This window comes from Rutilus rutilus, assembly GCF_951802725.1.
Source record: "Rutilus rutilus genome assembly, chromosome: 2".
Taxonomy (NCBI): domain Eukaryota; kingdom Metazoa; phylum Chordata; class Actinopteri; order Cypriniformes; family Leuciscidae; genus Rutilus; species Rutilus rutilus.
Genome location: NC_140210.1, coordinates 15,163,138 through 15,191,053, shown reverse-complemented (window position 1 = coordinate 15,191,053; position 27,916 = coordinate 15,163,138). Strand labels below are relative to the sequence as shown.

The following is a 27,916-nucleotide window of genomic DNA, read 5'->3' as shown; positions in this document are numbered from 1 at the left end:
GCCCGTTCTAATTAGAAACGTATAAAAAGACACAAATTACAACCAATAAAAAGTCCCCCATACGTACATTAGACAAAAGAAAGGCAAAACAAAAAGTGATGCTATTGTTGTTTATATTTATTTTTAAGTACCCAAAAGTGCATAGATCAGTTTCATTAGAACAGTGTACATAGACAGAATTCAGTTTACATGCCCTGAAATCCACACCACCACCTTAACTGAACCTTCCAGAAATCATTAGTCTGTCCAATTAATCAAATTGACTTTTGTGCCATTAAGACGTTCTAACATTTTCATTTTTCACAAGCACTGAACAGACAGGGAAGTTTCCCAGGAAGTTCAATCACACTTGAAATCGAGCAGATTAACATTGTATCTTTGGTGTTTTTCTGGAGCTTCGCCTAGTGTACACAAACGTAAAGGTGCCAAAACCAAAGTGCTAGTTGGTAGATTTGCCTTTAAGCTTATGCTCTTCACAAATATTACCAAAATTCCAAAGTAACCCATTTAAATCTTTTTTTGAATATATAAATCTTGTTTTTAGATTTTCATCACTGAAATTTGGCAGATTCCCCATACAATTCGCCTAACTATTCTAGAAAGTATAGCAACATAATGATTCCAGAGCAAACGCAACAAAACTCTGTTCAGATTGGCATTTAACAGTCTATACTAGCAGTTGCACTAACGGTTTTTTATACATGAAGGATAAATAGACTGTCATAGTCTTCAGGGTGGAGATGTCTGCTTTGGATCAGATCTCAGACCATTCCCGAACACCCAAAAATTCACACAGCCATGACTACAGAAATAAGTGCCAAGTAAATACTGGAATACTCCCATTTAATTTCCTCTTGCACAATTTCTTTGTCAACCTCAAATGTGTGAATCATTACAAGTACATCTGTATTCAGAATGACCCAATAGACCAATGACGTCATGTCTGTGAAGTCATCATAGCTTTGGAATGTATAAGCTACCAAAGGACAAGAAATATTATTCTCTCCACCTCAGTCTACTTGAAAATAACCCAAATCTCTTGGTGACACACGATAACTAGGTAACCTTTACTCTAGATTGCAATTTATATACAGTCTGATCTAGGTTAAGTGTCATTACATAAGCGTATATGTTATTTTAACAACTTGCTAAATACCTAATAAGGCTTTATAATAAAAACAGAAGAAGTAAGAAATTGAAGACTGAGAATCATCAGACTCTAACAATTTACCACTTGAACAACTTTCTTTTTTAGCTCCCTCTTTCGAAACGCAACTCGCATTGTAGAAACACCTGGTTATCCAAGAGTCTGTGTAGATCACCCTCTCAATATTGGACTAAAGAATGTGGAATCAGAAATACTGACAAATGATTAAGGAAACTAACAAGTTATACTGGTCACAGTAGCTGATCAGGTGGAAGCTGGATTAAAAGATCAACTCTTTTGTGCAGGGTTAGTCCACTGGAGGTGCTGGTGGCTCTCTGCCATGATTCTAAATATGAAAAGAAAAATATAATTCATCTAATGACAACAAGAATTACAATATTAATCAAGTGATTCAAAGTTAAAGCAGCCCATAATACAAATGAGATGATTTACTGATGGTTAAAAGCTATTAAGGATGTATATTTGCGACACTTTCTGATTACCGTTATCATGTGGAGGTCATTGAGTTTGATAACGGCTTAGTTTTAAGTGATAACTGACACAGTTTAATCATTATAATGCTCATTCATTAATGATTTGAGGGAGTTTGTCTGGCATGACTTACGCCATGGGGACTGGAGGGTTTGCCGCTGGTTGAAGGGCCCCTCAAGCTGGCTGGGCGGAACAGAAAGATCACGAGAGCTAGAACTAGCCATCCAATAATAATCATGGGCAGAGTGATGTCCCCTTCTACTGAGGAGCTGGGGCCTGGTACTGCGTACATACAAAACTCAATTTAAAAAAATAACACACAGCATGTGTGCTATGTGTTATTTGCCTCTTTTTTAGACGGACAGACTTACTCTCCTGAAGGCACTCTGTGTCTGTACAGTAGGACTGGGACTGTCTCAGCTTGGAAAGGAATCACAAAGATAATATTTTATCAAACAGGCTAAACAAAACCACAAAAACATACTATATGGATGAAATGACAACATTGGGATTTTCCCCTGAAGCAGTTTTAGGACAAAGCGGATGCTTCTACATTACATTAATTCATAAAACATTCATTAAAATTGAATTTAACTTGTCTAAAACAATCAACGTACGAGTGTATCCCTCTGCAAAATACCAGTTCCCATGAATATGAAATATACAAATATTTTTTCATATATGTATTTCTGTTTTTATACCGCAAAAAGCAATGATATCTGTTGTTTTTAATAGGGTAAAAACTATTCAAACGTTTCCTCTACAAAGTTGAATCAAGTGTTATTTTGCCTGAACCAAAGAATCACTAGCGCCCTCTATTGGTCATTCATTCAGACCACAACAGCAAAATTATTTAACACATAGCATCCATTTAAAAAATATAGGTCTTTTCTATGATTTTTTCTAAAAAAAAAAAATAATTTTGTATAAACACTTAACAAAAAATTTATAAATTGCCTAGATGAAGTTGGTCCTGTATATGAAGTTCCTTCTGTTATTGCATAGGCCACTACAGCTCTCGAAATCTACAAACCTGGCTGGAACATGGAGGCCCTGTCAGATTGGCACACATCCAAATGACATTGCATCTAAATGCCTTTCTACACCGTTTTTGCAAGAATTAATTAGTATCATAGCTTCATCAGCAACTGTTAAATTCATTCACTTACAACTCTTTCTCTATATTATAAAAATTCCTGACATTAGTTTTTGACAGTTTGAAAGTTGAAAGTCGTCTCTTATGCTCAAAGGCTACATTTGTTTGATCAAAAATACAGTAAAAAAACTGTAGCCTAATATTGTAAACTATGATAACAATTTTAAATAACTGTTTTCTATTTTAATACATTTTAAAATGTAATTTATTCCTATAATGGCAAAGCTGAATTTTCAGCGTCTTCAGTTCAGTGTCACATGATCCTTCAGAAATCATTCTAATATGCTGATTTGGTGCTAATTATCAATTAGTATTGGTGCTCAATTACTAGTCATGGTTTTTATTGGCTGCTTAATGTTTTTGAGGAAAATGTGATATATTTCCTTTCAGAATTCTTTGATGAATAGAAAGTTCAAAATAATATATTTTGTAAATGTCTTTACGGCCACTTTTGATCGATTTAATCTGTCCTTGCTGAATAAAAGTATTAATCTATTTTCTTTTCTTTTTTTGAAACCTTACTTACTCCAAACTTTTGTATGATAGTGTATCACAATTTCCACAAAAATATTAAAGGAACACTCCACCGTTTTTTGAAATAGGGCTTATTCATCGTCTTTCCTACATTTAGATAGGTGGGCAAACGCATTTTTGTCTCAGTGCATGCATTGTTTTAGTTTGGCAGCGCCGCCGATAGCTTAGCTTAGCATAATGAATGGAATCCTTTGTTGCCAGCTAGCATGTCGTGAGTAAAAGTGATAAAAAAAATTAAAAAACGAATTACTTCTTGTGGCCTGCGTATTCACAACGAGTACAAATAGCAATGCAGATTAAGACTAGGCGATTTCCTAGGCAGATATTGACACCTGAAATCCCCCAACTTCTGTCAACATACCAGCGTGAATAGTAGCCGGCTATTTTTCCTACAGTAGACATAGTGAATGGCGATGAACACGGCTGATTTTGTGAGAGACGAAGAGGGTGACTTCTCAGACAGTCGAGAGCCAGAACCATACCTCTATGAACCAGAGTTTTCAGAAGACAAGCTGCGTGTTTTGGAAATAGAATGACAGGGGGAGGAGGTTGCGGAGGAGTCAACACGAACTGGTGGTGAGTGTGATATCTCTGTGCCCAAGTAGCAGTGCTTCGCCTGTGCTTCACCCCAATATAGTCCCACGTCAATATTTGCCTAGGAAATCGCCTAGTCTTAATCTGCATTGCTATTTGTACTCGTTGTGAATACGCAGGCCACAAGAAGTAATTAGGTTTTTTTTATTTTGTTTTTTTTTATCACTTTTACTCACGACATGCTAGCTGGCAACAAAGGATTCCATTCATTATGCTAAGCTAAGCTAGCGGTGGCGCTTCCAAACTAAAACAATGCATGCACTGAGACAAAAATGAGTTTGCCCACCTATCTAAATGTAGGAAAGACGTTGAATAAGCCCTATTTCAAAAAACGGTGGAGTGTTCCTTTAAGCAGCACAAACTGTTTTCAGAATAGATAATAATAAGAAATGTTTCTGGAATTTTACTGGAATTTTCATCAAATAAATGTAGCCCAGGTGACAATAAGAGACTTCTTTCAAACCCATTAAAAAACAAAACAAAAAAACAAAACATAATTATTCCAAACTGTTGACCGGAAGTGTATCTTTGTGTACCAAGAAAAGAACAGAAATCCAATATGAGGACAGGGTCCATCTTAATTCTTCACTTTTCTTTCAGATCATACAGATCAATGTATCAATAAGTCTCTATAGAATTCATCTGATTAATTTCTAATAGCAGATCCAGAGAAGGCACACAAATGAAGCACAAATTGTTTTGCTATTATTACAATTTGATGGTGAACTCACCAGGTTGATAAGTCTCCTCATGGCATGTTCATGAGAGCAAATGCACTCACAGGGGTCAAAACCTCCTTCTGCCATCCTCTCCTGAATAAGACACAATTCACACACATTCCAGACACTAATAATTTATTTATTTTAAACACACAGAGACATTTAGCTCAAATCTACATGGCTGTGGTGAATTAGAAAGGTTTCACATGGGAAGGTCTATAGGACTCATTTGAAATTCAAATAAACACAAGTCTGTGGTAGACTAGCTACTTTAAATACTCAAAAGACTGTCTATTTTTGGCCTGCAGTTAAATATATATATATATATATATATATATATATATATATATATATTAGTGCTGTCAACGTTAACACATGCAATTCATTTTTTCCAGTTTAACGCATACATTTTTTTTTATGACAATTAAAGCAGCATCCATTTTTTCTGTAATTCTTTGGCTAGCATTACATTATGATCTTTAATTCATGCAAATGCTTTTAAACCATTCAATAAATGTATCATTTATGCAGTGCAGACTGTTTGATAACTTTATTTAATTTATGTATAAGTCCACCTGTTAGACAGTAAATATGACATTTATATGATTGTTTTAAATTCACTTATATTAAAAGTTGTTATTTTTTTGAAATGTTAAAAAAAGAGCTGTTAATAGCTGTTAATTACACTGTATTGTTGAATGGCTATAATTAATGTTTAAAATTGAAAAACAATATACATTTTTATAAGGACATCATTAGCAGTATTAATATTAGTGATTCTGGCCTTCATTCATGAAAAGATGCCATTAAACAAATATTTAAAATATACTGTCTTTATGTTGTTTCTACATTAATTTGGAGATTAAATGTGAAATTATTACATTATAAAATATATTTAAAAACGTAAGTGTTTTAATCGTGATTAATCACAGAAAAATGTAATCGATTGACAGCACTGCTATATATAGATAGATAGATAGATAAGATATATAGATATATGCTTCATCTAATGAACATTATTTGTGATGGGGGAAAGTGTATCTGGATAAAAATGTCTGTTTGACTACCTGAAACATAAACAAAATAAAAACTGACCAAGCACCAAATTGCTCCTAAATTTATTTTTATCTTGTTTCATTTTCATATTGGCCCAATTCACAAAAAAAAAGAAAAAAAAAAAGTATTTAATGAGAACGCCGTTAGAGTAAAACATAATATATATATAAAAAAAAAAAAAAAAAAAAAACTTTATATTACACAATAAGATTTTTTCTTTTTTTTACAATTTTACACTTGATTACAATTAAATGTTAACATTAACTTAAAATGTGATTATGGCATAGTATTAATATGTTTAAGTGAGATACTGTGATGGGCGGTTGTCAAATATGAAATTGTGTGAGCGCTCCCATTAAATTAACTTCACGCGGTACAATGGAGTAACTTACTATAGTGAAAATGTACATTCCTGTATTTAGTTGTCAGAGCAGTCAGGTCCCAGCTTAATACCATATAGACAAACTCTCTCAAAACTCGACGCTTGTTTGGTGCGTTTTAATAAGTGGGAGTAGCCTACGATTATACGACACTGTTAACAAATAAAGTCAGGTTTCAGGGAAGAACGACGATACTCAAAGCGTTGATTTACTATACTTTTCACAAAATAGCACGACAAAAAGACGTTTGATGCACATTTCTAGTTTTTTTCAGCTAATGTTACGTTTTTTCAAAACTTTGTTCTGTTTTGTTGCTTCCTCTTTGATAACTTCACACTCAACCGGCTGACTTGAATAAACTGTCTAGCGCAACAAAAATATATAACGTTAAACCGCTCATAAACACAAGATGTATATCGTTGAAGTAATATAAACAAAGAATAAAAACACATTTCACATCATGAGATGCCCAAAATATTCTAGCTTAAAGCTGTTTGACGTAGGCTATATTATTTCGATATGGTCTTCGAGGAGGATGGAGGAATTACAATTATTCATTAAAGCATCGTAATTAATTGAATCTGCAGACAGCATTAAAAAAAAAAGAATAATAAGACCAAATTAAATAAAAAAGTTAACCCAAATGGAAAACACAAGATTTGGGTAAACAGATGTCTTACCAATGACTTCGACAACTCACGCGAAGAGATTTAAAAACATTCGCTTTAAACCAGGAGGACCGAAGCGATATGTGAATATTGACCCCAAAGAGTCTCCGGTCGCACAGGCCGAATCCAGTGCGACTGCTCCCTTGTGTACACTGCTGTTTGGCAATGGGCCGCAGCTCCGGCTGATGTTCCGTCTGTGTTTTGATAAGGATCAGGGAAGCAAAATTAGGAATGTTACTATGGCGAAGGCTTGGTTCATGAATTGTAATGAGCTTGCGCTGACGGTTTCTTTTGCATCCTTCCTGGGGCTTCCAATTGCGTAGCTTAATTATTATTCATGAGGTAAGTCTTCGTCGCTTTAACGTCTACGTTATTTCAGCAAATCAGCAAGGTCAACTGGGCGAACATAACACCTACTAATTAATATTAATGAGAGAAGCCTTTTACCATAGTAGGATTCGTACATTCGTGTGGTGGAATCTTTTTTTTACAGTCTATGGGTGGAACTAACAGATGGGAGCCACGTCGCTACATGACGTGAAACGTCGCAGATTTTGGTAAACACTGAAAGGCCGTTGCTTTTCTCACCGTTCGCAGAGCGCATCACCTATTCATTGGTTATCGGCATTCTGCCGGCGGGGTGTAAATAATGAAATGCATAATTGCAGTGCACATCACTGACAGTCATGTGTGTGTGTGTGTGTGTGTGTGTGTGTGTGTGTGTGTGTGTGTGTGCTCTTATAATCTAGGGAAATAGATTAGTCACAGCTGCATTAAAAGTTGTACACAGATTTTGTTTGTGTTGTATTACAGTGAAAACCCATAACAATGACGTAGGCTAGGCTATATTACTGACATCAAGAGTACAATTACCTGTAAACATTAATGTGAATAATTACTTACTGCATTTGTGGTAACATTCCCCCATGCACAATTAAGGCAACAGTGACACCAGCATAGAAATACTCATAATTCTGCTTTGCTGAAATTCCAGAATTGTGTTAGACACAATCCCAGTTAAAGGAGAAGTTCACTTTTAAAATGAAAATTCTGTCATCATATACTCACCCTCATGTTGTTTCAAAGCTGTATGAATTTCTTTCTTCTGCTGAACAGAAATGAAGATATTTAGAAGAATGTCAGTAACCAGACAGTTTTTGGGTCCCATTGACTTCCATAGTAGGAAAAAAATATACTATGGAAGTCATTGGGACCCAAAAACTGACCGGTTACTGATATTCTTCTAAATATCTTCCTTTCTGTTCAGCAGAAGAAAGAAATTCATACAGCTTTGAAACAACATGAGGGTGACTAAATGATGACAGAATTTTCATTTTAAAAGTGAACTTCTCCTTTAACAGGGAACATTCTCAGAATTTGGCAAGGTTCTCTTAAAGTTATGAACAAACATTCTTCCAGTAATGTTAATAGAACATTCGTTTAAAGTTATCTGGTCTATGGATCTATACATCGGTCATGCATGGCACATTTGTCTCTAGAAACATTTTTAGTACATTTGTAAACTAACATGTTTCTTCTTGTTTCACATTGTTCAAAGAACGTTAAAACGTAACAATCCCAAAATTGTATGTTCCCTTAACGTTCGCATAACCAAATCATTTTGAACATTCAGAGAACTTTCAGAAATAACATCATCAGTGATTGCATTATTAGTGATGGCATTACTTGAAATATTTAAAAAGTGCATATCAGGTAAAATAATACTTTTAGGATTTGTTTTACTTGCAGCGGGTTGCCTAATGGAAGCCATCATGTTAAGGTCACATGACCAACTGAATACTGCTGAAAAAATATAGAAAATGGCTGATTGCAAAACAATGAATTTCTATGGGATCGTAATGTGGTGTTAAATCGCTAAGTATCTAAAATGCCAAGTAAACTGGCATGCCAATCAGTTAACTTGATATCTTTGTAACTGAAGGATTACAAATTTAAGAATCTATTTCAGATATGCTTCCTTACGGTGAATAATATTGTATAGGATAAGATGATATCACACAAATGATTCTGCTCAGCAAAGTTTTCTCCTTATTGTCTTTAATGGCTCTTGGAGTCCCAGTTTCACTCAGACTGATGGTATTAGCGTCTATGCAATTTGAATGATAGTGTTATGCTGATTGGGCCTGTTTCTCTTGAGCAAGTCAGATAACCTGCATAACCGGTTTTCACTTGATAGAATCAAATCATTCCTACATTTGCATGCTTTGTTTGAATTTGTCTCCACCTCCCCTTGGAAGGTATATAACCTACAATGTATAATGTTTGAGTTAGATTGTTGGATGACTGCAGCAACGCTCAGCGAAGTCCTCAATAAAGAATAACTTCTGCTTGAACGATATCCCAACATCTCCTGGTCTTGCTTCGATGAAGGAATAAAGTTTCCAACATAACTTAAAGCTCATCAAGTGGTGAAAACGACTTAAAAAGATGAGTAATTGTGTAGGGTGATTGGGTGAATAGGGCGTTTTGCACTTTTTACCTCTGCGATCTACTTCAGTTTCACCCCAAAACTTCAGACTAACAATTGACATGTCTCATGATGTTGGCATGATGTTTTCTTATTAAAAAACAAACACATGATGCTATACATGACATGCAACCACTTAGTGTGCTTTGCACCAAAACAGTTTTTCATAACCAGAGATCACTTTTGGGCGGCTGTTATTTAAAGAAGCCTGCCCCCCTGATTTTAAGTCGGCATTAAACAGAAGTTGTCTTTCTTCTCTATTGTGATGTGTATCCAAGTGAAATGTATCCTGGTAATCCAGAGTTCTCGCAAGAGCACAAGTTGAATTTGCTCAACAAGTTATCTTTAATCTTTTAGATTTAGGTCTGGAGTTCCAGGCTAAGTGAAATGGCGTATTGAACAAGAAAAATGAGTGGTGGGACTTGATTTCATCCATCTGGAATTGATTGGATCATTGTGGTTTGCTATTGCTGTGATCTCTTGTGCTCACCAAGGCTGCAGTTATTTGATCACCAAAAAAAAAAAAAAAAAAAAAAAATACAAAAAACGTCAGTGTCACATGATCCTTCAGAAATCATCTGATTTGGTGCTCAAGACGTAATAATGTTGAAAAGAGTTGTGATTCTTCATATTTTTATAGAAACTAATTTTCATGATTATTTGACGATTAGAAAGTTTAAAAGAACAGTATTTATTTGAATCAGAAACCTTTGGTGACATTATAATTTAAATGTCTTTTTCGTCACGTTTGACGGATAATAATTCAGCCCCAAAAAATCTTACTGACCCAAAACTTTTGAATGGTAATGTTTAATAGATAATTGTGTATGTTGCATTTTTTAGGTTACATTCAAATCACGTATTTTATGTTCATTTTCCATTATACAATTGAGGCCTAAATGATTTACTATTGATTTGTTAATTCAAAATATAAATTGTTAGCAAAAACATATGGACAGATGTGTTTTGCTTGTATCACGTGGGAGTGAAACAGATGCATCCACGATATCATGTGACAGCAGCACTCCATAGGGGACTGATACTGGATCCGAAAGCTTTCTGGATCTGTCAAGAGCCCTGCTCTTCTACGCATACTATCTCCACCTGATTCAACAAAGAGGACAAACGCAGTGTTCTAGTGCAGCGTTTGAGTTTTCCAGGCTCTCATTGTGTTTGCCAGTGTTTGTACTGGAGTTCAGCGTACTGTTTAGGAGAGAGAGAGAGAGAGTGAGCGAGAGAGAGAGAGAGAGAGAGAGAGGGGTGTGAAAGTGAAGCTCTATCAGTCTTTGCGGACTGGAGGTTCAAAAACAGCGGAAGAGAAAGAGAGAAAGAGTGAGAGAGAGGGGAATCAATCAGCCATGGCAAATATCGCTGTGCAGAGGATCAAGCGAGAGTTTAAAGAAGTGCTGAAGAGCGAAGAGGTTTGCAAAACGTTACTTTACTCTATTTTCTTACCCTCTGAAAACAAACAAAATGACTTTTGAGGATAAACATTCAGAAGCCAATGAGCTAGCTTAGCATGCTAAGCTAATGTTAGCATGAGCTGTTATATGATGGCCTTTAGATACGGAAGTCATACATGAAAATAAATGTACTTCCCTTGATGTTTTAAGACGAAAGCCTAGTCCGAAATGTGAAAATACTTTATAGACGCATCAAAGAACGGCTAGATGTGTGATGGCACACGCTGAGCTTTAGCTATGGAGCTTACATGCTATTTGACATAGTTAGCCTGCTAGCTTCACTAACACTTGTTTAGTGTGCTATAATAACATAAGCACTCGTGTTTATCGCCCATTAATGTAGGTTTTATCTTTCAAAATACTTTTTTTATTCTTTTACTTGTCGTGTCCAGACATGTTTGATAAGTGTCAGTTAGCTGCTAGGCTGTTTGAGTAGTTTTCAGTAGTGCAGTACCATGGCTGTTTCTAAACATTTTGAGCTGCCTACCTAGACAGCTTTTTTTGGGAATCATAGGCTCATATCATGCTGTCTATCTAGGCAGCTCATTATGTTTTGAGACAGCTTCACGACTATATACTGGTCACTTCTTTGTTCTGGGCAATAGAATTAAAGAAAACTACCTTGTCTTACTAGCTAAATGTTTGATTCTGACATTTTTTTCCTGATCTAACTTTTTTTTTATCGGTTTCCATTTTTGTTTTGCTTTATAACAGACAAGTAAAAATCAAATAAAAGTAGATCTGGTGGATGAAAACTTCACAGAGTTAAAGGGTGAAATAGCAGGACCACCAGACACACCATATGAAGGTAGTGTGACTATTTTTTTCAGTCTTCTCTATTGCTGCCATGATGTTTGCAAATACATTAATGTTGTGGATAAGATTGTAACTTACAAGCTGTTTTTCCCCACAGGGGGCCGATATCAGCTAGAAATCAAGATTCCTGAGACATATCCTTTTAATCCACCTAAGGTAATCTTTTTTTTATTTTTTTTTATATTTGATATTTGTTTTTATGATTATTAGTTATTGTGGTTAATATTTAAGGTAAAATATAATCTATGTGAAACAGGATTTTCAATAGGAAACTAAGGAAAGCATGTAGGTTTGGACTTGATTTTACCAGTCAGGAATATATTGGATAGTTAGTGGGTCTTGCATACCATGATGCAGGCAGGTGTTTAAAGACACGCAACCATGTTCACTTAAAGGTGCTGTATGTAGCTTTTCTACCAAAACGAATCCTTTTTTTATTGCCTGTGTGTGAAGGGGTTGTAATCTCACATTAAAATTATCCACTTTGCGGGTTTTGCTATTACCTCTGAAAGCAAGTATTCTTATTTTTATGTGAAGGTCCTGGGTCGGATTTACCGCCAGTGACGTCACCTGCATGCATGCGATCCTCTCGCCTCGTCTAGCTTACTGACTTTGCACTCAACAGCGACGACACTGCAACTTATGACATGGACTTATGACTTATGCAACTTATGACATGTCTGATAACACGTCTATTACTCGTCTAGTATCTCTACTAACAGACTGCGTCTCAGTCTGGCCGGTACCCACAGTGCTCGCTCATAAATTCGAGCATGCGTAAGAGCACGCGCTTGTAAACGTATTGGTTGCAATCTGAAACATCACCGCTAGAGGCCGCTAAAAACTACATACAGCACCTTTAATATTAAATATTAAAAACTTCAAAAACGTACTAATTTGTTAGCATCTTCTGCACCATTTGAAAGTTACAGAGTGATGAGTATTATTATGTTTCCAGGGAATAAACTGATTTACCGATTTTTATTTCGTCTGCCACTTAAATGCTCAAGCTCTTGAAGCTGGATGGATTCTTATGGACTGTCATTGTTGTGATGTGGGTTTTTTATATTTCTAATGATTTCTGCAACTATTTCTTTATCGTTATAGTAATCGTCCTTGGTGTGAACAGGCCTTTACAGTCTCGAGGAGTCAACACTAGTTGCAAACTTCCAGACTTAAAGGGTTAGTTCACCCAAAAATGAAAATTCTGTCAGTAATTACTCACCCTCATGTTGTTCCAACCATGTAAGTCTTTCGTTCATCTTCGGAACACAAATTAAGATATTTTTGATGAAATCTGACAGAATTTTGACTCCTCCATAGGCTTCCAGTGTGACCGAAACTCACCGGCCCAGAATAGTTATTAAAACATCGTTAAAATAGTCCAAGTAACTACAGTGGCACTACATTAAGTTTATCATGCGACGAGAATACTTTTTGTGCGCAAAAACAAACAAAAATAACGACTTTATTCCACTTTTCATTTCCTTCTCTCTGGGCCTCGTAGTGTTTTTGCGCTGCGCGTCTGTGTTGCACGTCATCACGCAACACACACATGACCGGCGTCGGCCAATAGTGAGCCTACGTGGTGACGTGTAACACAGACGCGCTGCGCAAAAACACTACGCGAACCAACTAGAGGTCCAGAGAGAAGGAAATGAATAGTGGAATAAAGTCGTTATTTTTGTTTGTTTTTGCGCACAAAAAGTATTCTCGTCGCTTGATATACTTAAGATTGAGCCACTGGAGTCACTTGGACTATATTAACGATCTATTTAATAACTTTAATGGGCCAGCAAGTTTCGGTCACATAGAAGCCTATGGAGGAGTGAAACATGGCTCAGATTTCATCAAAAATAGCTTAATTTGTGTTCCGAAGATGAACGAAGGTCTTACGCGGTTGGAACAACATGAGGGTGAGTAATTACTGACAGAATTTTAATTTTTGGGTGAACTAACCCTTTAAATTGACTAACACTTGACTTGATTAACTAAGCAGTGAAGAACTCAGTATTTTCTGTGGCAGCTAAACCTATTCATGCAAGAATTACTACTACTGACATTATATAAAAATACCTGCTAGTATATTCTAAATGGGACTGTAAACACAGAGATGACAACAGAAATTTGTAATCATAAATTATTAAAGTCATGTTATATCAGTGTAATAATTCAACTTAAATTTTATTTATTTCCAAAACAAGAGTTTAATTTTTTCTATTTTTAATTTAACTTATGGGGGGTCTCCCCAATTCCCCCTCAATTCTAGCACTGTGCACTGATGAATCGTGCACAAGAAGAGCCGGAACGTGCACTAATAAAGAAGATGTGATTGATTATGATCTATTGTTGACTTTAATTGAGAGATAAAAAAAATGTCCATCTTTTTCAGGTGCGGTTTATTACTAAAATCTGGCATCCCAATATAAGTTCAGTTACGGGGGCGATATGTTTGGACATTTTAAAAGACCAATGGTGAGTGCTTATTAATTGAGTATGATATCTCTTGTTTATTGTTATCTAGCATACCCTGCATCATCTAATGCTTTTGACACTGCACTCTTTCCTCTTCCTGTTCCTTTTTTAAAAGATTCTGTACTCATTCTTCAACTACTACTTATTCTGTCTTCACTTCCTGTGTACAGGGCTGCTGCTATGACTTTGCGAACAGTCCTGCTGTCACTACAGGCTCTGTTAGCTGCAGCAGAGCCAGATGATCCTCAAGACGCTGTGGTAGCCAATCAGGTACACGTGTGTGTGTGTGTGTGTGTAAAACATGCAGTGTGTCTGTCTGACTGAGAATGTGCAATAACAAAGCATTGCAAACCTTTCAAGTACATCACTGTTGTGGTTTTTTGCAGTATAAGCAGAATCCAGAAATGTTCAAACAAACTGCTCGTCTCTGGTCTCACGTTTACGCTGGTGCTCCCATGTCCAGTCCGGAGTACACACGCAAAATAGACAAACTTTGTGCAATGGGCTTTGACAAAGTAAGTACTGAAAATGGACAGCTTTTTAGTGTGGTTAAATTCAGAGATTGCACAGACTACAGCAGGGGTTGGCAACCTTAGGGACGCGTGGCACTATTGGTACATGTTGCCTTTAGCTTTCAGCACATTACTTGATATAAATTGGATATGAACACTGTCACTGAGTTTTCAAGCTTGTCCTATTACGGTCCTTAAAGGGACAGTTCACCCAAAAATTCTGTCATTAATTACTCGCCCTCATGCTGTTCCAAACTTTCGTTCATCTTCAGAACACAAATGAAGATCTTTTTGCGGAAATCTGAGAGATTTCTGTCCCTCCATTGACAGCTACACAACTGAAACTTTGACGCTTAAAAAAGTTCATAAAGAGATCGTAAAATAATCCATGTGAATTGAGCGGTATAGTCTAGGGATGCACGATGATATCGGCACAACATCGGTATCGGCCGATAAAAGCTTTAAATGACGATCATCGGCATCGGCCGATATGAATATTTCTGCCGATGAGCCTTGCCGATAGGGTGGCGTGTTTCCTATGTGCACGTGACGACCGTGAACATAGCATGAGTGCCAGCAACTTAAACTTCCAACATGTGGAGGCATTTCTAGCATGAGCGTCAGTTTGGTTTGAGATGTGCTGGGGACAGAGAGGCATTCGCAAGTGCATTTTCAGAAGTGCTGGGTAGAATGACGCAGTATTTTTTTTTTCTCTTTCGTGCAGGTCATGTTTCGAAAGACGATGTCCTGTAGCTTACTTATGTAAACTCTCCAAGCTACTATGCTCTCCACAGAGCATAAAATATTCATTTTATTTTATTTTTCGTGTTCGCATTTATGAGGAAAAACAGTGACAGTTCTCGGTTACGGACGTGAGCGCTCTGAAAGCGGCACTGATAGAGACTGCTTTAAAACTTCCACAGAGACCTCAAACTGAAAGCACAAAGCCTTTCTAAGTGAATTTCGTTTTGTATTAATTGTATCTTAATTTTAAAAAATGTTTTATCAGCCAATTGCCTGGATTTAGCCTAATAAATAATAAGTAAACCAGATAATAGATATCACGACACAGAGGCGCGCGCGTGAACTGGAGTTCGTCTCATAAATGAAACGAAACTCAGCATAGCTTACTTGCCTCACAGACCTGATAAATATATCTATTATCTACAGAACGTTTGAAATCATATTTTTTAAACATAACAATTCAAAACGAAAGAAAACTATGTAATCCGAAATGTGCATTTCTCCCTGGCGCGTTCACTGTGTCGGCTGCAAAGATAAAGTTGACTGACTCGCGAGCCTACTCCGAAGATCGCGAGTCAGTCAACTTCATCTTTGCAGCCGACACAGAAAACACTTGTTTATTAATAAACAATTAAAATGTCTCCTTGCTATATTTGACATATTCATAATCATTACTTTTGCGCTTCTCTGTGACAACTTTTAGTTGCTTTATTGGCAGCGCCACCCTTACATGTTACAGTACATGAACGGGTCACCACCGCATCATCACCGAAAACAGGGGAGCATTTGGTAGACCTGTTCAAGTAGGAGAAGATGTAATTTTTTTAATTTGAATTTTTTTTTCTATTTATTTTACTTCTAAGGACTGAAGTTTAAAGTCTGAACTTAAAAATAAATTGTGGCAATGGCATAAATAATTTACCTATTTTTCAGGGGTGAATGTCTGTCTACATTTGTAAAATTATACATTTATGGTAGAATCAAATGTTGTTTTGTTTGTCTTGTGTATTGCCTTATCTACAACACATGAGTGTAATACAGTAAAGGTAGTACAGGAGAGAGACTTGGATTTCTCTTCAGTAAAATTAAAGTGTAAATATATCAGGGGGAAAATGTGTATATATCGGTATCGGTATCGGCATCGGACAAAATTAGTTTGAAAATATCGGCATATCGAATATCGGCCAAAATGCATTATCGTGCATCCCTAGTATAGTCCCAATTTTCTGAAGAGACTCGAACGGATTTATGTGATGAACAGATTAGGCACTTGTGTAAAAATGCTGTAAAGTGAGAATTCTTCAAAAAATAATGTCATAAATTGATTTTATTTATCATCTAGGTACACTTGCGCATCGTTTTTCAGATAGCTTTGCAGGGATGTTGCCACAGCCTAAATTCAATCTGTTTGTCATATAAAACGATCATACCTCTTCAGAAAATTCTGGACTAAACATCTTAATTCATATAGATTAGTTTTACAATCTCTTCATGAACGTTTTGAAGCATTAAAGTGGTAGTAGCATAGCCGTCAACGGAGGGACAGAAAGCTCTCAGATTTCAACAAAAAGATCTTCATTTGTGTTCGAAGATGAGCAAAAGTCTTACAGATTTGGAACAACATGAGGGTGAGTAAATAATGACAGAATTTTCCATTTAACAGACTATCCATTTAACATATATACACAATTATGGTGGCTTGTGAATAAAAAAATTTAGCCCTTTTTTTAATTCAAATGTCTGAAAGAATCGACTCAATAGCTGTTTTCATCTCCAAGTCCTCTTAAAAAACAACTCTTAAACAAGAAATTCATAACTTTAAAGTGATTATTGAAAAACATCACATCCTTAAAGAAGCAGATGAAGACACACCAAAAAAAAAAACTTGTATTAAATGTAGTTGTCAAATAAACCTATTACCAATATTGTTGGCTCCCTGACATATTGCTTTGTTCCTCTCTTGTAAGTCGCTTTGGATAGTATCTGCTAAGTGCATAAATGTAAATAATAATACAAAATAAGTATGAGGACTTTGTTCTGTCCATCGGTTTTTAATTGAATTGTGGCAGATCTGAAAGCAAGCTTACAGTCGATTCTAAGAAAAAGACGCTTTAAGCGGACTAAATGTTTGGAGAAGTTCGGCATGCATCACCTGAGAGAAGTCTGTCTTTTCACCGGAAGATCAAGTTATGACATTTAATAAAAAATGATTGTCAAAACTAATTAAAAAAACATGCATGGATGAATCTTTTCAGAGTAAGATAAATAACACGAAAATAGGGTGAATTTTGATAAAGTAATAGACATTTACACTGTTTACTGCAGTGCGAGACTCCTGAAACACAACAAGTGACAGTACCGCTCATGCTTTGGTTTGATTGTAAAGCAGTTTAATAATTGTGCATCTTTTTTGTCCAAGGATCTGAGATGTTTTACAGGTCGCCCCCACCACAGTGGCTGGCAGACAAGACAAAATTGCGTTGGTTAATGATGCGTTCTTGAGTTATCAAAACTTGCCTTAACATCAAACTAGTAAACAACTAAACCTATAATAAATTTAAATTTAAATAAAATAAGTTGGCAACCCCCTAGACTACAGCGTCTGTAAAATATACAGATTACTCATGTATTACACAATGAAAATGAATTAATATTTTTAGGTAAATGTTTTCTCACAAAAAAGTTTGGGGTTGGTAAGATTTCTATTGCAATTTTAAAATAACGTTTTACAGTACCTCTCAAAAGTTTGGAAACATTACTTTATGTTTTTGAAAGAAGTCTCTCATGCTCCCCAAGGCTGCATTTATTAAATCAAAAATACACTAAAAGCGGTAATATTGCGAAATTATTATTACAAATTTAGAAAAAGTCACTTAAATCACCTTTCTTTTCCATTCTAATGTTCAGTTTGAACTATTACACACACACACACACACACACATATATATATATATATAAATATAAATAAAAATTAGGGCTGTCAATAGATTACTTTTTTTTTTAATCGCACCCTTTTTTCAAGGTAAATAATCTTTTTTTAGACAAGTCAAGTTGAGATGCAGAACAGGACCACAGGGAGATGCCAAAAAAAACCTTGACCTGACTGCAAATACCTACTACAGTACACGGATCCAGTCATAACTGCTAAACATACACATACACGACAAATCAAAACATTATCCTGAATGTGTGGAAAAAACGTGACCCTACTGAAATGTGTCTGTGCATAAACACAATGTGCGATAGTCAAAGAACAAAAGAAAAAGAAAAAATCACTCAGTGCTCTTGACTGAATAACTTTTGTGTCTTTAATAAGGATTAATCTATATTTAATTTATAATTTATGCAGTGAAGACTATGAAGTGTATGATAACTTGATTCCATTTCTTTATGTATCCTACCTGTTAGGCCTACCTGAAAATCTTAAAGCACTGTTTACAATGTTACAATGGGTAAAAAAAAAAACTACGAAAACAATAACCTTTTGTGCATTTTGACAGGGCCAGTAAAAATCTGACTGGGCCAATAGAAAAAAATGAGCCCTGATATATTGAAGGGCACAGGTAAATGTGGCATGGATTACAAAAGGTTTATGTGAAAATTGTTTTAAGTTCACTTAAATTAAAAGTTGTTGTAATTTTTTAAAGCCTAATAAATGCTAAAATTGATAGCTTTTAGTTATACTGTAATGCTGAATGGTTATAATGGCTAAAATTGAGAAAACAGTAACAGTGTTGGTATCGGTACTGGCCTTCTTTCTCAAAAAGATGCCATAAAACAAATATTTAAAATATAGGCTACTGTCTTTGTTGTTTCTACATTAATTTGGAGATTAAATGTGAAATTATTACAATAAAAAAAAGTTTTAAAAGATTGTGCGATTAATGTTTTAATCAATTGACAGCTCTATATATGTGTTTTCTACTTTAATATAGTTTAAAATATTTTTTTTTTTCCTGCGACGTTTGTAGGCACTATTGGAAAGAATGAAATTTGGCATTCGTGAGTTCAGTCGAGTTGTGGAATAGCTCTTTATGGTGTTCTGATTAAGTCAGTCTGGCTGTAATTTCAGTGTGATTTTTGTTCAGTCAAATAAGTGACCCGTTAGCATCAGCTAAGAGAGTCAATTTAACAAAATTGCTGTTGCTTAGAAATGGAGTGTAACATATTCTGTCTTTCTCTCCCCAAACAGAATGCAGTAATAGTAGCCTTGTCATCAAAATCATGGGATGTGGAGACGGCGACAGAACTGCTACTAAGCAACTGATCATCCAGTTCTTTTCATCAGGCCATGTTTCCCTCAAACCCCCTCCTGCCTCATGACCCGTTCACTCCCACCCAACCACACACGCGTGCATCAGCCATCTTGGTTTGTGTTCAGAGTGAATGTTTGGGTAAGATCAGCAGTTAGACCGCAAGACAATTCGTCGTCATCTATCTCTAGCAAATGGTCACGTCCCGTGTCTTGTCTTTTTCCTCCCGTCATTTTCATTCTGTTTTTGCCTTGCTACAATCATTTTCCCTCTTAAATTTAGGACGTCACTTCCCTTTTAAAGAAACCCAACAAAGACAAAGCCTGTATCACCGTCATTTCACACTAAAAGAAACTCCACGTGCATCCGTGAAACAACGTTAGAACATGTAAATTAGCGTATTTAAGGTTGTGTACATTTAAAAGGCAAAATAGCAGGAATGGTTTTTTGTTTTTTTTCTATCTGTACACTTTAAAATTGTTTTGGGATATTAAGTATATAAAAACACAAATTTTGAGATTAATTAGACCCCCTTCTATTTGACGCTCTTACGATGAACAAATGTGTGTTTTATTTGCTCATTTGATTCTTTTAATGTTTCTTTTGGCTTTCCTTTGCACTAATCAGTCCGTTTAGTAGTTGAAATGGCCAGATGACATGTGTGTGCAGACATGGTTTCAAATGTACTGGGTGAAAAGTGTTAATGTTTTTTAAATCAAAGGAAGATGCCCCGTCTCACTTTTCCCTCTTTTTGACAAAGGGGGTCGATGTGGGGTATTGGTGGCCACAAATCCTTTCTCTACTTCTTTTCAAGGCAGCTGTAGGGGTTCGACTTGATCATAGACAGATATACCTTGAGTTGCCTCGAGTTTTTTTTTTTTTTTTTTGAAGAATGTATTGTATAAAACTTGCATTTAAGTATAAAAAGTTTGTACGTGCAGAGACGAGTTTCTCCTCTAATAACGATTGGCTTTTTCGTTGTGGAACAATCAAGATGTTGAGGCGCATCAAAAACTGTTAAGGCACAGAACTAGTTGGTGTAGAGGTTTAAAAGAGTCTCTCAGTGTGAGGTGGGGTGCGTTTTTTTTTTATCATACCGCATTTGTATTCAGATTTCCACTCGCAGGCTGCAGATATTATTTCACATTTCAAACTGACGTTGCGAGCATGAATCAAACAGCTAGAGTTTTCTATTCTACAACGATGCTTCAACGCAAACGGGCCAAGAGCGAGTACTGCCACACAATGCTTTGTGAACCTGTTTTTTTTTTTTAAACCTAGTGTTCTGTTCTTGCAGGGGTGAATTGTTAAAAGGTTTATTTTCTCCCTTTGTTACTTGACCTCCCTCTATTTGCTGGCGTTCCCACATACCATCTGTTGTCATAATGCCCCCACTTTCATACACCTTTCTCATGTACATACAGCCAAGTTTTTTTTGGGCGGGGGGGGATAAAGTACTGTTCATCTCTAGAATGCACCATCGATGGCTGGATTTATATTTTGTATGAAAAACAAAAACGAAACAAAAACAAAAAGACTGTCTTCCTGTAGTGATCACCTTGTTCAATATTGCACGAAGTGAATAAAAGGACAAAAACTTCTGTCAAAGGAGAAATGCAGGTCATAGGCTCTGGCTTTAGTCACTTTAAGCTCCTTTACAAAACGAGACAGAAACAAACCTACTCGAGCCGTACAAGCATGGTTATTTATTGTGAAACTGTCATTCTTTTGAATTAAAAAAGTGAAAAAATTAACTGGTTCTCTGTGAATCTCTGTTCTGTGCAAGTTGTTACATCTACGAGGTCAAATGCATATTCTAAGAATGTAAATTGGTGAAAAACAGCTTTGTAACGGTTAAAAATGTGGGGGGAAATTAAATGGAGTAACTTATCCTATTTAAATGTGAAGCAATTTGAATCCAAACACATCTCATGTAGCAAATGCAGGGTTGTCCCTTGAATGAGGAATTCATGCTCGTACACCCAGCAGAATAAATAGCAGCATTAACTAATCATACAGTCCTTGCACTGTAACTGTAGAGGAGGAACTAAATGAATGGAGGAAGTGAGCCTCAATGAATCCTTGCAATCAAAGACATCTGATGACAATATTTGGATTTAATAGAGGGTTAAAAGAGGAGAGGGGAGATAAAACAGTAAAAAAAATCTTTCCATGTATTTAATAAGCAACCTTAGAGCAGATTAAAACAGATTTTTTTTTCTTTCAAATGTTTGTTTTTAAAAATGGCTCCGGACAGAGGAAGAGCGCAACGAGAACGATTTCAACAGAAAACAAAAAAAAGAAAAGAAAACTAATGAAGAGAAACAGATCTGTGTTTCTACATACAAGTTTGAACATCTGAATCTAAAGAATTCATTCCTCATTCATCTGAGGTGTTGGGGGGGGGGGGGGTAAAGACAGTTCAGGTTTGTGAAGAGCATTTCATGTTTAAGTAGATGTGTCTCTTCAGTCGGTCATTCAAAACATTTACTGCCTGACCGTCCTCGTCTTCACGAACCGACGCTTTACCTGAAACGAAAACAAAACATAAATCAACCATTTGTATTATAGCAGAGTATGACATTGAAAGTAAGACAACTACTGATATCTCTAGGCCAGGTGAGATTCCATGTGGGCCTGCAGAAACCTTAGAAAGAATTGTCAATATTTACTTATCCCCTATGTCATTGCAAACCAGTGTACCGTTCTTATTTTTTTTTTTTACAATTTTCCGTGAAACGCAAAAGGAGACATTTAGAACAGATAGGGGTCAGTAGGAATTAAAAAAAAAGAAAGTAAAGAAATTAGTTGCTTCATCAGTAAGGATCAAAAGTAGCTTAAAATGATTAGAAACTTTTTTTTTAACATTCGACAGTATTCGAAGAATACTGAAAAAAATGTATCACTGTTTCAACAAAAAAATTAAGCATCACTACTGTTTTCAACAATAGCCGCTTTCCGACCAAGTAGTTACAGGAACTTAGTTCTAGGAACTGTCCACTTCTAAACAGTTCTAAGAACTACTCTCCCCTAAACTCAGTTTTGCTGTTTGCGTTCGCACTGGCCAAGCGGCCATAGGAACTGGTAGGAGGGGTAAGGGAGTGACGCAAGCACGGTGACTTATTTTGACGGCACGATGGACCTTTATTTTGGCGGCGCTGAGAACGCCAGAGCAAACAATGCTCGCATTCTCTGTGTTTATTAGTTAGTGATCTGTCTAACAGTAGTTTAATATGTTATTAGATAGAACTGTAATAGAAAGTAGACAGTATATGAAAAAAAAGGTTATTAGCCTATGCCGTGTGGTTGATGTCCAGTGTTGCTAACTGGGCAGATAAACAATCATGTTTGGCTTGGTCCCCTCAAAGTTGCGTTGGATTTTCTCTTCAGCATAAAGGTTTAGAGGCCCATCTATCACTGTTTTCCATGTTTGTTTAGTTAGTTTCTGGAGTAAATATATAGGCTATAATCTGTGTGTTTACATTCTAGCTGTTTTAAAAATGGCGGGTGCTGGTGCTCCGCGTGCGTTCGGTCATCAGCGTACACTAACGTCACGGGTAGTTCCTATAGTGCTGGTTTAGACCCTACTCTGAAGTAGGACCTAAATTAGTTCCTCCAAATGGAGTTCCTAGAACTAAAATCGTTCCTAGTTCCTGCGGTGCGAACACGCCGACATCCGGGTACTTTAGCCAATAGTTCTAGGAACTGTGAAAAGGTTCCTCCGGTCGGAAAGCGGCTATTGATAAGAAGAAATGCTGCTTGAGCACATTCTTCACACTTTATCGTAGTATTCCTATTCAATGAAAAACGACAACATCGGATACAGTTTGGAACAACAGTAGGGTAAAGTAAATGACAATTTTCATGTTAGCGAACTATTCCTTCAAGCCTACAAGAAACATGAACTGCTTGTGTGCTAAAGGTTACAGCATGACATCAGTGCTAAATGAAGCTCTCCCTCAGACACTCACTGACAGCTCCCCCTGCTCTGCCGCACAGCTGGATTCTCTCAGTTTGGCGCCTGCTGCACCCCTGAGCTGTTCGAGAATGGCTTCTTCCTGCTGCTCCTGTAGCTGTGTGAGTGAGAGTACATACTCTGGGCTGGACTCAAATTCTCTCTCTGTCTCTCCTTCACTTCCATAAGTCTTCTGAGACAGACGGATGTCTTGGTACACATGCTGTTCTCGCTGTGCTACCCTCCCTGATCTTAAACAAAAGAAACACCTGCCTCAACTCCACATAAAAGAATTCAATAACAGCTAAAGGTGAAAAAGTTATGGCTTGTTCACACCAAGTCCGATACCAGAATGTGGCATTACAAGTTTGCAAATGATCTTAAGCAAAAACGAAAGGAAAAAAAAATGTAAAATGTGAAATGCACTCTAGCCATTCATGTTCAATGAAAAAGCGGTTTAACAAACAGGGGTGATTTTATCATGTATAGGGCCACAAGTAAAAGTGCCCATGCAAATTTACATGCATTAAAATAAAAAACATGCTAAAACAAAAACCCCAACAAGTGTCACTCCTGAAATGGCCCAATGGAGGAAAAATGAGATACAGGAATACACTCGTTTAAAGTTTAGGGTCGGTAAGATTTTTAAAGTCTTGTGCGCATTTATTTGATACAAATACAGTAAAAAGTGAAATAAACAGTTAAATAACAGGAATTTTCTATTTTGTTTTAAAATGTAATTGTTGTGATTGCAAAGCTGATTTTTAAAGGTCCCGTTTTTCCTGTGTTTTTGAAGCTTTGATTGTGTTTACAGTGTGCAATATAACATGTGTTCATGTTTCGCGTGTAAAAAAAACACAGTATTTTTCACACAATTTACTTATCTGTATACCGCTGTTTTCACTGTCCTAAAACCGGGCTGATAACTTCCTTGTTCTATGAAGTCCCTCCTTCAGAAATACGTAACGAGTTCTGATTGTGCCAGCGGTTCCTGTGTTGTGATTCGACAGCAGCTTAGCGCACGTTGCCCGGAAAGGTCACGCCTCTTACCATAACGTGGAGATGCATGCGCTCAGTGTTATTATATGAAAATAACAGCGTCTCGACGACATGGCGACAAACACACTCTACAAACCCAACTCTTGACCGCGCCCCCTTTTTTGGTGTATTCCTGTGGGCGGAGGTTAGTCAAAAAACTGTTCTAGTGACGTCATTAAAGCAGGAAGTAGAGGGATGTAGTCCAAACCGGCCGTTCGCTGTAGGCTTTGAAAGGGGACTTCTGTTAAATAAAATCTCGCTTGGCATTGAACTTTGAGCTTTATAATTTTACAGGTATTATTTATGCTCTAACAGCAACATTACACACTAACTAAAGTGTGAAAAATGGGATCACGAAGAACAGGACCTTTAAGCATAAGCAGCTGTTATAAATGTTGAAAATTGTTGATTTTTTTGTGGAAACCTTAAAGGTATAGCGGAGGATCTTTCCAAATTTTAGATAAGACCCGCCCTCTCCACTTTTTGAAAAGTTTGATTGATTCACCAGAATGATTGACAATTAGGAGGACCAATAGTTTAGACTACCCACCAGGAAGTAAAACATCCTCCGCTATACCTTTAATACATTGTTTAAACAGTTAAAGTTAAAACAGAACAGCATTTGTTTTAGATCCATTTAATGCTTACTTGCTGAATAAAAGTATTTAAAAAATCTTAATGACCCCAACGTTTTGAATTGTAGTGTACATTAAAATGATAGTATCCTGTGAGTAACAGGCTGCTTGCTAATAACAGTACTGATAAGTTATTTTAATTATACTTATGCTAATAAAACACAAATTACATAACTCTACTACTTATAAATAACAATGTGGCGCTAGAAATGTATACTGCACATTTAAAGTTACAAGATACTTTTCTTATTTTCATTGAATGATCGTTTTAGTAAGCAAATTCATTAGATGCCATCCTCCTGCTAGAAAAAGTCCCTGACATACAAAGGTTAATAAATGGGTTCTGTGCGATGATAGCTGGTACCGTATATCATGCATCTTAGCCCGGCTGGAACGCTGCGTTTACCAATTAGAAACCAAGGCCAAACTTCCCCATTTTATAGCACATCACTATTCTCTGGTTCTGCCACCATAGTTATTATATAATTGCTTGCACTCTTGGTACCAAAGACCAGGGATGCAAACACATGTATGGTCATAAAAGAGAGAGGTTATCGAAGCCCTCGCCCCGCGGCAAATTTCCAGATACTTACATAATTGTGATTAATTTAATCCTTTGTAAGTTATTATTTTGCAGTGTAAGATTACAGTTAACACCTTTAAATATTACATAAATGTATTAATATGTATTTTTATTAAACTTAGTGAGTGTATAAATCAGCACAGTCATTTTATCAAATCTAAACATGTTAATAAAAACAAATTACTATTAGTACTCTTATAAAATTCAATCAGGCAATCATACATTTCACCATTTTATATTTATATATGAATGTCAAGAATTCAGAAGTGTATATATTTATATAGCCTACTCTACAAAACACAGAAATAACATACAATTAAATTATGCTTATTTTAAATGTATTGTGCAGGCTAGGTATACAAAAATATAGGCTTTTAATAATCTTTCAGTGCGCAAAACCATGAAAAATATGATACGCTTCAAAACAGAGCGCACAAAGCACGTATGCGCATCGCGGGTGCAGAATGATGTGCTCAAAGCAACATGGAGTCACAGCGCTGCACAAGTGCGCATTTAAAAGTCCTCGGCACAAAGCGAAGAAATGTCGAGCGCACAAATCCTAGTGTATATCTGTCCAACAGTTTATTAATCATTTGTTTCTTCACGGTTTTAAATTCCAGTTATTGTGCGTTTGATGCCGATTCATAGTCCTTGTGATGTGTGATCTAACAAACTCCAACAAAATAAAGTCATTTTATGCAAATCCACAGCCTTTTCTCTACAGATCAAGCATTATAATGTGAATATATCATATTGGAGAGTTTTACCGTGCATCCTGCTGTAACCGGAAGAGGCGCGCGCGCTGTCTGAATACTGAACGGAGAATGATTGACAGCCACAGAGGAGGGAAAACGAGTTTTCGTAAACTTTAATGTTGTAAATAGACTTCTGTCCCTCACATTAAGCTATGGAATGGCTTTGTCACCCAAACTGACGTGAAAAAAGCGGGAGGCGCCGAAAAGCGCGCTGTTTGCATCCCTGAAAGACACCTCCCAAAAACGAAATATTATGGCTTTTGAGTTCTTTTCAGCATACAGGAAAACAAAATAATAAATAAAATTGAATCTTCAGAAATGGTGTGAAAGGCTTAGTGGTAAGGTGGACATTCTAGATTAATTTCCAGCAAAACTACAAGTGATTTCTATCATTCAGTTACCTTTGCAGGTCAATCTGTCTCTGCGGCCCCGCTCTTTTGGGCTCTGCTTCTTTCTGCTGTTTTGGTGTCTTGACACTGATTGAATCAGCTGAGGCTGTGGTGGCGGGATCCTGAGCAGGTGCTGCTCTCTTCCGGCCCCGCCCAGACCCTCCCCCTGTCGTAGCTCCAGCCTCTTTATCTGGTGTGGCAACACCCGCAGGGTTTTTAGGGGGTCGGCCACGTCGTGGTTTATTGGCAGGGGGCACTGACACCGCAGAGGGGTTTGAAGACACGCTGTTCTCTGTGCCGTCACTTGCAGGTGCAGCACGTTTCTTCCCACTGGGCTGAGCAGCCTCTTCCTAAAAGAGAGCAAAAAAACTGAATAAGGTACAACAGAAGTGTGAAAGTCCAGCATTCTCAGTGTTTACATGGGATATTTCCGACCTTCTTTACACCTCCTGCTTTTGTAATCACTGGATTCTCTTCATTCTCCCTCGCCCCCGTCTCTGAAGCCTCAGAACTCACATCCCTTTATGATAGAGAAAGAGAAAGTTGTAAATTCTTGATAAGGATGACATACTTCCCGCTGTAAAGATTAATCAACGATGGACAAATTCCACATCATAGTGAATGAAAAGTAAAAATAAATCAATTCTGATAAAGTACGAACCTGCTCTTATTTGTTGCAGGCGAGCTGGGTTGGGAGTTAGTGCTTGCGTTGCTCACTGTATCGGAGGTTGTGGTTTTAATGAACGGTCGCCGAGCGGTTACCGTTAAAGGCTTGTTCACTGCCCCCAACACACCTGTCTGCTTTGGTGGTTGCTGAAAAATATTAATGTGTTAAGTAACAAATAAGCTACGTAATGCAGCCAAGGAATTCAATTGGTTGTTGCATCATTTCAGTACAGCTTTCCAAAAAGAGCACTGTGTCACTGATCTCTGTGTGCAAAATAACTCCCAACAGACTAGGAGTTCCTCAACTTTATGTCTGCTGAGCCTAAAATACATTTACTTGGAGATTACAAGTAATGTTCTAATGTTTGAATGTAGTGAAAAATATATGTATGCACTAA

The 27,916-nt window shown here is 36.7% G+C and overlaps 3 protein-coding genes across 4 annotated transcripts in view; 1 reads left to right on the top strand and 2 right to left on the bottom strand.

Annotated features, from left to right (window-relative positions):
• Positions 1–99: 99 nt before the first annotated feature.
• On the bottom strand, positions 100–7,129 carry smim14 (small integral membrane protein 14). The gene is made up of 5 exons (XM_084403297.1): positions 6,759–7,129; positions 4,655–4,735; positions 2,011–2,059; positions 1,773–1,921; positions 100–1,493 (listed from the first exon to the last, which is right to left on the bottom strand). The coding sequence occupies exons 2-5, from the start codon at positions 4,727–4,729 to the stop codon at positions 1,455–1,457; spliced, it is 312 nt and encodes a 103-aa protein (XP_084259423.1). The 5' UTR covers positions 4,730–4,735; positions 6,759–7,129; the 3' UTR covers positions 100–1,454.
• Positions 7,130–10,206: 3,077 nt separating this feature from the next.
• Positions 10,207–21,251, top strand: ube2kb (ubiquitin-conjugating enzyme E2Kb). The gene is made up of 7 exons (XM_084401855.1): positions 10,207–10,655; positions 11,412–11,505; positions 11,611–11,669; positions 13,906–13,988; positions 14,159–14,258; positions 14,375–14,503; positions 19,437–21,251. The coding sequence occupies exons 1-7, from the start codon at positions 10,593–10,595 to the stop codon at positions 19,509–19,511; spliced, it is 603 nt and encodes a 200-aa protein (XP_084257981.1). The 5' UTR covers positions 10,207–10,592; the 3' UTR covers positions 19,512–21,251.
• Positions 21,252–21,594: 343 nt separating this feature from the next.
• The window catches only part of pds5a (PDS5 cohesin associated factor A), a 36,603-nt gene continuing 30,281 nt past the window's right edge, over positions 21,595–27,916 (bottom strand). For both annotated transcript variants that reach the window (XM_084401839.1, XM_084401840.1), the window contains exons 30-33: positions 27,514–27,665; positions 27,288–27,372; positions 26,865–27,202; positions 21,595–22,026 (exon numbers count right to left, since the gene is read on the bottom strand). In XM_084401839.1, coding sequence (XP_084257965.1) covers positions 22,023–22,026; positions 26,865–27,202; positions 27,288–27,372; positions 27,514–27,665 — 579 coding nt within the window. In that variant the 3' untranslated portion in view covers positions 21,595–22,022. The remainder of the gene's footprint in view (positions 22,027–26,864; positions 27,203–27,287; positions 27,373–27,513; positions 27,666–27,916) is intronic.

Bases quoted from the DNA above. Each gene is read 5' to 3' on its own strand.
- smim14 (XM_084403297.1), bottom strand. From the start codon at position 4,729: ATGGCAGAAGGAGGTTTTGACCCCTGTGAGTGCATTTGCTCTCATGAA. The intron at 2,060-4,654 runs GTGAGTTCACCA...TTCCTTTCCAAG, and splicing joins TGAGGAGACTTATCAACCTG to CTGAGACAGTCCCAGTCCTA. The intron at 1,922-2,010 runs GTAAGTCTGTCC...GTATGTACGCAG, and splicing joins CACAGAGTGCCTTCAGGAGA to TACCAGGCCCCAGCTCCTCA.
- ube2kb (XM_084401855.1), top strand. From the start codon at position 10,593: ATGGCAAATATCGCTGTGCAGAGGATCAAGCGAGAGTTTAAAGAAGTG. The intron at 10,656-11,411 runs GTTTGCAAAACG...GCTTTATAACAG, and splicing joins AAGTGCTGAAGAGCGAAGAG to ACAAGTAAAAATCAAATAAA. The intron at 11,670-13,905 runs GTAATCTTTTTT...CATCTTTTTCAG, and splicing joins ATCCTTTTAATCCACCTAAG to GTGCGGTTTATTACTAAAAT.